Source organism: Rhopalosiphum padi, chromosome 1 (assembly GCF_020882245.1).
Source record: "Rhopalosiphum padi isolate XX-2018 chromosome 1, ASM2088224v1, whole genome shotgun sequence".
Taxonomy (NCBI): domain Eukaryota; kingdom Metazoa; phylum Arthropoda; class Insecta; order Hemiptera; family Aphididae; genus Rhopalosiphum; species Rhopalosiphum padi.
The window spans coordinates 23,074,919-23,084,188 of NC_083597.1; the positions used below are offsets into that span (position 1 = coordinate 23,074,919).

The following is a 9,270-nucleotide window of genomic DNA, read 5'->3' on the forward strand; positions in this document are numbered from 1 at the left end:
TGATAAAATATATTGATAACATAATGGGAGTAATAATTTCTGGGGCTCGGGCAGTTGATTATAGATTAGATCACAATATCACATTCATAGAAAAAAGATCACATTAGATATAATCACGGTTAGGTATAGTCCGTGCTTTAGACACAGAACGACAGAACATTTATATATATAACTTTAAAAAATATTTTTTTCATTTTATTTTTTAATATTCATCAATAGTTTTCGCCAAATTTCATAAATTGTATTATTGTGATTCTACCTTAATTTGTAGATTATTTTTCTTATCATGGATGTCAGAATATCAGATTCAATTGATTTGTCACCTACAATAGGACTATCACTGATATAAAACACGTCTTGTGTTTTTGTAAAACATTAAACAATACATTTGAAATAAGGTTTAAATTGTATTGAAAGCAAATTATGGTCATTAGACAGCATTTTCAATCACCATGCATCGTGTTATCGTTTGGCGTACATGAGTATTTCAAATTAGCTTGTTACTAATTCCTAAAATTATGTATTTCACACTATTTCTATATCGTTAAAAAAAATATTTCTTTTACTATTTTAATAACATATAGAATATGACTGTCTGTTTTTTATTGCATCATAGAATTGATTAGTGTATAAACATGTGTTGCAACATTAAGCGTGTTAAACATAGATGTCCATTGTGTTAAAGCACTTGAGCCTAATAAAAATTATACTAATATTTTATACTAATAAAAGGTAATATATTTTTTTTAATATAATCATTTCATACTTTCAATTCGGTTTGAAAATATAATTATAAGTCAATTTTATTTAAATTATAGGTTTCTAAAAACTTGTATATTAATTCAAAAATTATCTGAATATTATGAAATAGTCAGGCAATTGGATTCAAACTGGATATTAGTGAAAAAGATTAGAAATACAGAAAGTTATTTGGCTATTTTCATCATATATCATCATTCAAACATAGCTATTACATTGTATGAATTGATTGTCATTAAAAAATAAATATTTAGAAATAGCAGAACCTAGCTAAGTCAATTTAGTTTTATTTTTTTGTTAAATACTTTATATAACATAACTACATAAGATAAATTAACATTTTATGTATGCATATTTATTATTTTATCAATTCTAACTCATAAAGGCTAGAACTTCCAAAGTCCAAACCTTAATATTAATTAATAATATAATTATAAAATTAATTTACATAAATTAAACTTATAATTTACAAGTGTTTTAAAATAAACATACAATAAATTTGTTAAGCTAATAAAATTTTACAATGGATAAAAGCATGAATAGTTTTTTCTAATATTTTAATGGTTTGTGAAGACCTAAAAGAGCTGCATCTGCTTCAAGTAGAGTCAAATCTTTATCAGAACCCAAAAACCGGGTAGCTAATTCTAAGGATTTGATTCTTAATTTTACTTGCGATCCTCGTACAAAAGAACTAAACATACAATAATTAAAATTATTAGTTTTTTCTAGATTTTTCATAGAACACAAAATGTTTAATTTTAAAATTCATGTTATAAAATCAAGGTGGCTGATGGTGTAATAAAATATTTTCCCCAAGACTAATTAGATAGTTGTACTTTTTGGCATTCAACGATTCAACCATCAAAGATCATATATGACAATTGCTTTACAAATAAATCACAGTTAATGAGTTGTGTCCCAATGATAAAAGTGGGGTACATGAATTGTGTCACAACTATTTTATGAAGTTTTGTACAAGTTGTGTGCAGATAAATTCAAATTGATATTTTACACAAGAATAAAATATAAATAAAACACTAATAACAAAATACAAATTTCTATTATTATTGATTATAAGTTTAAGCAAATAATTATATATCATTATTGTGTAAAAATATTTAGTATTCCAGTGTTTAAAATTCTACAACCAAAGAAAAAGGTTTTTTTAGTATTGAAAATCAAAATTAATTTTGGAATCCAAAGGGATTGGAAAAATTTAGGTGGTAACTGGTGGTCAATGTGAATCATTAATCATTATCTCTCATGACAATAAATGTTCATGCCATCATTACACTCAATAATATTAACAATACTTACTCTGCATTTTTAATAGGTCTTGTACAAACACAATGGAATTTCCATCCAAAATCAATATATAAATCATTATCAACAATATGAAATATTGTTCCGATCACTTGTTTACCTTCAGGATCACCAAGCTATAAAATAAATTCTCATGAGAAATAATTAAAATTATTAAAAGTTGAAATTTACATTTATAAAATTTGAATCTCTCAATAGCACTTCAAAGTCTTGATCTTCTTTAACAACTTGTTTGTTTTCTTTGGTTTTTTCATAAAACTCAGCAAAAGCACCATGTTTAAGAGTAACCTTGTTGTCTTGTTGATCACTATGACTATAAAGTCGAATAAATTCTTTTGTAGACACTCGTAATTTTGTTGTAATTATCTTTGATAATGATACATTATTAATGTTCTGACAAAATATTCGGCATACACTTGCCATAGCAGATAAAAAAATAATTCAATAAATTAACTAGAAAAGGTTAATGTATTCTCTTAAAAGTAGAATTGTAAAGAAATATATTATTATTAATTATGACAAAACTAAAAAAAATAATATCTTGAATTATTATTGAAAAAAAATATTAGGTAAACTAATAAAAGATATCAAGAAGTTCGGGTTTATTCAATTCGTACCGGTGTAAAATTTTAATGTGCAAACTACAAACGCTAATACCTAGTAGACACAAGACAGTAATGCAATTCACAATTCATAAATCATAATATCAAATATTCAGAAGCAAAATCCAGTGATAAGCACGTTGTGTTCAAAAAAGATAAGGACCAGATAGTTGATAAAATATGGGTTACGTATCACCTAGATCCCGCGACAAGTAGATCCACGTACGTCAACTGCATCCCATTGGACGTTTAGAACCTCAAAGAAAATTTAGATTGCATATTAACTATAATCGCCCACGTCATTTAGGTACCCAGACATCGGCGGTAATTTAAAAAACTTGTCTAAAAAAAATACTTAAATAACAATTTAAATTTTAAAAATATTATGAAATAGTATGAAGTATAAGTAAGTTACATGGCGTTAGTAAAAACTCTAATTCCATTAATTATGATATTAGATTCGATGTTTTAAATAAGTAGTAACGTTTCATTATATTCTAATATACACGATATTTGAATTATCGATTATGTTAATGTAGAACTTATTTATAAATTTTAAAAGAACTTGCTCAAATACCTATTTATTATAATAGGTAAGTACATTAAAACCTAAACATTAACCTAACAGGGTGACTATACTTATTTACAAGCATTGTATGGCCACTTATTCCTTTAATGTTAAATTTATATTGGACTTATTTATAAGTTTATAATATTTCTCGTTTCTTGATATAAATAATTATTTAATTGGTATTTAATAAAAAAAAAATGTATGCAAGGTAACTATAAGATAAAAATAACAGTGTTAGGTAATTTTCCACACCACCTTTATTATTAAACGACGTACAATAACATTGTCCGTATTGTTTAATAACTTTATGAGGTATTACACGAGGCGCGTTTTTTTATTGTGGTGTCCCCAGTAGGCCTAATCCACATTGTAAGCGAGAACGAATTATATGCAGGGGCGTATTTAGGTAGGGGTTTTGGGTCCAGTTGTCCAGAACGGAGAATTTCGTACTTTATGAGTACTGGCGCAGTGACGTCAATAATTAATAATTTTCACAACAAATGTGTGCCATTGCCATAGAGGTATAAAATACTATACAGTATTTATATAACATGGTATTCTATGGTATTAACAGTTTCACCATTGCGCGGCGTAGAAGTTTTTATTTTTTTTTTAATGGGGAGAGATGCTGCAAAATATGTGTTGCCCTTATCATAAAATTCCTAAATACGCCACTGATCATATGAATGCATTCAAATAATAAAAAAAAAATATACAATAACTTAAACTATGTGGATATTAATAATACTATATAAAATAAAACGGGTAATGTGTATAATATATGTGTGTTGCCGGCCGGCGTAGTCAATGTGTTGGATGAGTGGATGAGAGATGAGCGCTAATGCGTAAAGGGGGGACAACTAAATTAAGATGAGCTTCTTTTTGATGCTGCCAATCTTCCTCCGGGTTGAAACGAAGCCGAGTGCCGACACATTTCCCATCAGCTTTGTGACAAATTCTTCTTCACTAATAAATATTATATAATTATATATATAGTATACTGTACCTACTACGATTCTAAAAGTTATAATATAATACGAACAAATCCTTTGGACAGTTGATTATTAGTTGAATTTCTTTTTGCTGCTGCTAGACGTCCTCCGTGTTGAAATACAGCCGAGTGCTGACACATTTTCCATCAGCTTTGTGACAAATTCTTCTTCACTAATAAATATTATATATTTATATATAGTATACTGTACCTACTACGATTCTAAAAATTATAATATAATACAAACAAATACTTTGGACAGTTGACATTAAGATGAGCTTCTTATTGATGCTGCCAATCTTCCTCCGGGTTGAAACGAAGCCGACACATTTTCCTTCAGCTCAATGACAAATTCTCCGTCGGTGGGTAGTCCATCATGATCCAGCCAAATGTTCGGTTCCTATAAAACTTCAACTAATGTGCTGATTAAATGTTATTTAAATTTATAAAAAAATTTAAATGTTTAAGAAATCTATGTTGGTGTTCTTTTATTTTCGAATTTAAATTAATTTGAAATTTTATATTCATAATTTATCAGTTAAAAATGTAAACATGAACTAAAAAGATTATAGTATATTGTAGTTTAACTTTCTGTTCGGTGGCCACCTTTTTAATTCCTCACTCTCTTTTATAAGAAAGTTAAACAGCACAATAACTATAAAAAAATATAAATTTAAACATACACAAAGACGAACTAGCTTTGTAATAAGAAAAAAAAATTGAAAAAATTGGTAATTTATCAACGTATTATTAAAATAAAAAGAACACCTACAACCGTAGTACAGTATATTATTTGAAAAAAAAAACCATAAAAATTAAATATAATTTAAGTAAATATTCATAATATACTGTACTACTGTTCAAAAAATTATATTATTAAACAAACACAGCCTTGCGACATTTATTTTTGTTATTCAGATGTGCTTCTTAATGATACTGCCAATCGTCCTCCGGGTTGACATTATACAATGATATAGCATAATTATTTCAGTTTTTTTGTTTTTCCGATATTATGGCAAGATCTGAAATTTTTTGTTTTATTTTACTATTTACTACCCAAATTAGACCAATTATAATAATATTTATTTTTGGTGTAAAGTTTTACAAGCTACATTTTTTCCGAAAACATTGCATTTATCATAATTATTATTATAATATTGTATAAATAATAAATATAATTTATACCGTATTATATTCTTGTTATATACTTTTGAGTTAATAGGTACAACCCTTTCGTAAAATAATTTGAATAAATAATATCTTAAGATTAATCTACGTATGTCAAAAATGTCATTGTGTACGTATAGTATAACAGGTACAAAAAACTTTTATGTCCCTACAAATAATATTTTAAATAATAACAAAATATATAATATCGTAAATATACATAATTTCAAAATATTTTGAAAAAATACTATCTGTAAGAAATACTCTCATAAGAATTTAATTAAAGTTTTAATTATCTAAGATAATTCGTTTTTGAACTATAACAAAATATAAAAATTATTTGAGAAAAAATATTTATTTTTAGGGTGGGTGTATAATAAACATTTAATAAGTTATAGCCTATAGGTATAATACTGAACTTCAAATAGTCATAAAAAATAATGTGACTTTCCAGTAAACATATTATTTTTGTTTAAGGTTAAAAAAAACTAATGAGAATTCCAATATAATAGTTTTAAATTGTAGATATAAAAAGAAAATGTTTACATGAATATCTAACGAAAAAATTAATTTTAACATTTTATAGATTTAGCCGAATACAATCAAAATTTTAATTTTAAACGTTTATAAAATATACCGTGACTATACATTTTTTATTACAGTAAATTAGTGAACGATTGATGATGAAGCCTGTATTAAATTTTAAATCATATTTGCATATCTATAATTTTTTTCGGCTTAATAAAAAAAAAAAAATTGAATTGTTATAAATAATGAAAATGCTTTTAAAATTATACAATTTACCTATAGAGAAATCATAATGTAGATAATTAGTAAATTTTTCAAAATTCTATAATTAGCATTTCTTAATTAAAATTAAATTAATAAATTAATTTTGTCGATATTATGCAAGTACCTATATAGCGTTATAATACATTTGTTTTATTGTGTTTTCGATATTATGACAAGATACGAAATTTTTTATTTTATTTTACTATTAACCACCCTGCAAAGTACTAAATAGATCATATTTGCTACAATAATTTATGATAGAAAAGAAACTACACAATTGTCAAATAAATATACATTCATTGCTATGTCCAGGATCCAAGGTATAATTGACGACTTAATTTTATTCTTGGCTATCTTATACATTGGACCAGTGGTCAACCTTTTTGGACTCTCGGGCCACATTCAAAAATTAAAAACTGTTTGCGGGCAAGAAAAGAATAAAAATTTAATATACTTAAATTATTTACTATGCAAAAAAATATTGTTTAGAACTTTAAATTGAAAAAAAAATTTGTTGTTTTAGAATTTAAAGCGGGCCGTAGACAATAGCTCACTGCAGGTTGCCGGCCATTGCATTGAACGATTGGAAATAAAATATAAGTTTGTCATCCAAGAATAGCAGCTTGTACACGTCAATAAATATTTATTTTAAGTATAAAAGATAAATTTAATATTCCATAATTATGGGAAACTTACGTAAGTATTCTTCGACGCTGTTCGGCGAAATCGAGCTGTACCACATTTACGCGTGCACCATCACCGCCGAAGAAACAGCTAGATCTTATTTCTTCATTCGTCTTCTTTGCGCTTCAGAATAAAATTATTAAAATACTCTATAAAAATGAGAGCACTTGTCATACACTAAAGGCTGTTGTTTAAAGACTGTTCAATAAAACTATTAGAATTATTAACAGTCTTAAACGAATGACGACGATTGTCGATTGCCACGGATGGTAAATATTGTAATAATGTGATAGATCATATGTTTTTTTTTTTATAAAACTCTATGTGATATTATAGTATTTATTTTTATATCTCAGCTGTCTTGCATATGAAACTTTTGGTATTTAATTAATTTCATACGTAAAACCATAATAATTGTATATCCTGATTTTTTTTTTTAATTATAATTTTATTATTTCAATAGCTTTTTGATAAAATTTTTCACCAAAAAATAAAACCATATAAATATGGTAATATTTCCAGCTTTTTTGTTTTTCCGATATTATGGTGAATTTTTTTTATTTTATTTTAATATTTACCAACCAAAGTACCAAAAAGATCATATTTGCTACAAGAATTCATGGCAGACAGAAAATAAACTACATAATTGTAAAATCATTAAACATTTTTCGCTACATATCCAGGATCTAAATTCTAAGGGGTACTTATAACGACTTTATTTTATTCTTGGCAATTTCATCATTAATGCATGATCGGTAACCTTTTTGAACTCTCAGGCCATATTCACAAATTAAAAACAGTTTGCAGACCAGATAAAAATGAAAAGTTTATATTCTTAAATTATTTACTATAGAAAAAAATATTGTCTAGAACTTTGAAATAATAAAATATTAAAAAAAAGATTTCTAATAATAAATAATATGCTCAGATAATTTGCGATATTAATATATACATAATAAATGCATCTATTTATGGTATTATGCTATTGTTATTTTATACAGTCAAAATATTTTGAAAATTATAATATGTATAAGAAATGCAAACATTAACATCTGGTAAAATGTTCAAATAACTACAGTTATTCGTTTTTAAATTACTACAAAAAAACCAAAATCGGTCGAGCAGAAATAGTTATCACAGAAATATGAAATAAATATCTAATAATGCCATCAAAAATTCAAAATACAGACAATTATGAAATATTAATGTGTCTTTTCGGAAAACATTTTATTTTTGTTAGGGATAAAAAAAAATTATATTAGTCGGGTACTCGGCCGGTTAAAAATGAAAAATGCTATTTATACAATTAATATAAATATAAATTATTATTCTATAAAATAGATCTGGTAATATGACGATTATATATTTTCGGTCTCGCGTATTTTATGCATTGCGCGTTGGGGAATAAAATATGCATACGTATATACGTCACCCGGCGTGAATAGTAGAATAAAATATGTGCTTTCGTCGATTACATCGTCCGGGTAGCCAATTGTTCATATAAATGAATATATTTTATTTTAAGTTTAAAATGTAAATTTAATCCTAATAAAGAATAAGAAAAAAACTTACGTAATCATCGACTGTTCCCGGGAAACCGAGTTGTGTCATCTTCAGTCCATACGGAGTGGTGCACCGCTGCCGAAGAAACTGCAAATTTTCTTCATATGGATCTTCATCGTGATTCTAAATGAGAGTATAAAGATATTTTATGAAAATAAACTGCGCGAAATGAAAATGAGAATACGTGTCATGTACTGAAGACTGTTGTTTAACGACTGTTCATTAAGACTATTATAGAATTGTTAATCGTCTCCGACGAATGTCGTCGATTGTCGTATGCCACGGATGACGAATATTATAATATGATACATTTATATAGAACTCTTTGTGATATTATACGATCTATTTTTCTATTTTAGCTGTTTGACATACGTAAAATTGAAACATATAAACTAGACCAAATCTTTATAGATATTGCAAAGTATTAATATTTTATTCTAATGAAGTTGATTAAAAATTATTTAATTTAATCTATGAAAATAGTGAACTAAATAAAAATAATTATATTATTATATATATATTATAAAAAAAAAGAATTATGATTAATATCGTTATGTTTCTAAGTTATTATTTCTGCATTATTTTGCTTCTAATCGCGCGCAGTGTTTTAACTTAATCTTACATACCTATTACATTAGATGCAATTATCTCTGTCTGTAGACATTGTGTCTGAAGACACCTATCATAATAGAAAAAAATTCATACATTTCGTTTATTGTGGTTTCTTGTAACAAATAGTACCTAGTCACTAGTCAATGCTTTGGGGAATCAATTTACTTTTTAAACTTAAAATAAAATATATTCATTTTTATGAAAAA

At 26.1% G+C, this 9,270-nt stretch overlaps 1 protein-coding gene across 1 annotated transcript; it reads right to left on the reverse strand.

Annotated features, from left to right (window-relative positions):
* Positions 1–1,092: 1,092 nt before the first annotated feature.
* LOC132917817 (small ribosomal subunit protein bS1m) lies at positions 1,093–2,780 on the reverse strand. The gene is made up of 3 exons (XM_060978753.1): positions 2,254–2,780; positions 2,077–2,198; positions 1,093–1,450 (listed from the first exon to the last, which is right to left on the reverse strand). The coding sequence occupies exons 1-3, from the start codon at positions 2,503–2,505 to the stop codon at positions 1,309–1,311; spliced, it is 516 nt and encodes a 171-aa protein (XP_060834736.1). The 5' UTR covers positions 2,506–2,780; the 3' UTR covers positions 1,093–1,308.
* Between the last annotated feature and the right edge of the window lie 6,490 nt (positions 2,781–9,270).

What these genes read in the sequence shown, in the direction of transcription:
- LOC132917817 (XM_060978753.1), bottom strand. Translation starts at nt 2,505, where the DNA reads ATGGCAAGTGTATGCCGAATATTTTGTCAGAACATTAATAATGTATCA. An exon ending in GAGATTCAAATTTTATAAAT is followed by an intron (nt 2,199 to 2,253) that starts GTAAATTTCAAC and finishes TTTATTTTATAG; the next exon opens with CTTGGTGATCCTGAAGGTAA. An exon ending in AGACCTATTAAAAATGCAGA is followed by an intron (nt 1,451 to 2,076) that starts GTAAGTATTGTT and finishes TTGTATGTTTAG; the next exon opens with TTCTTTTGTACGAGGATCGC.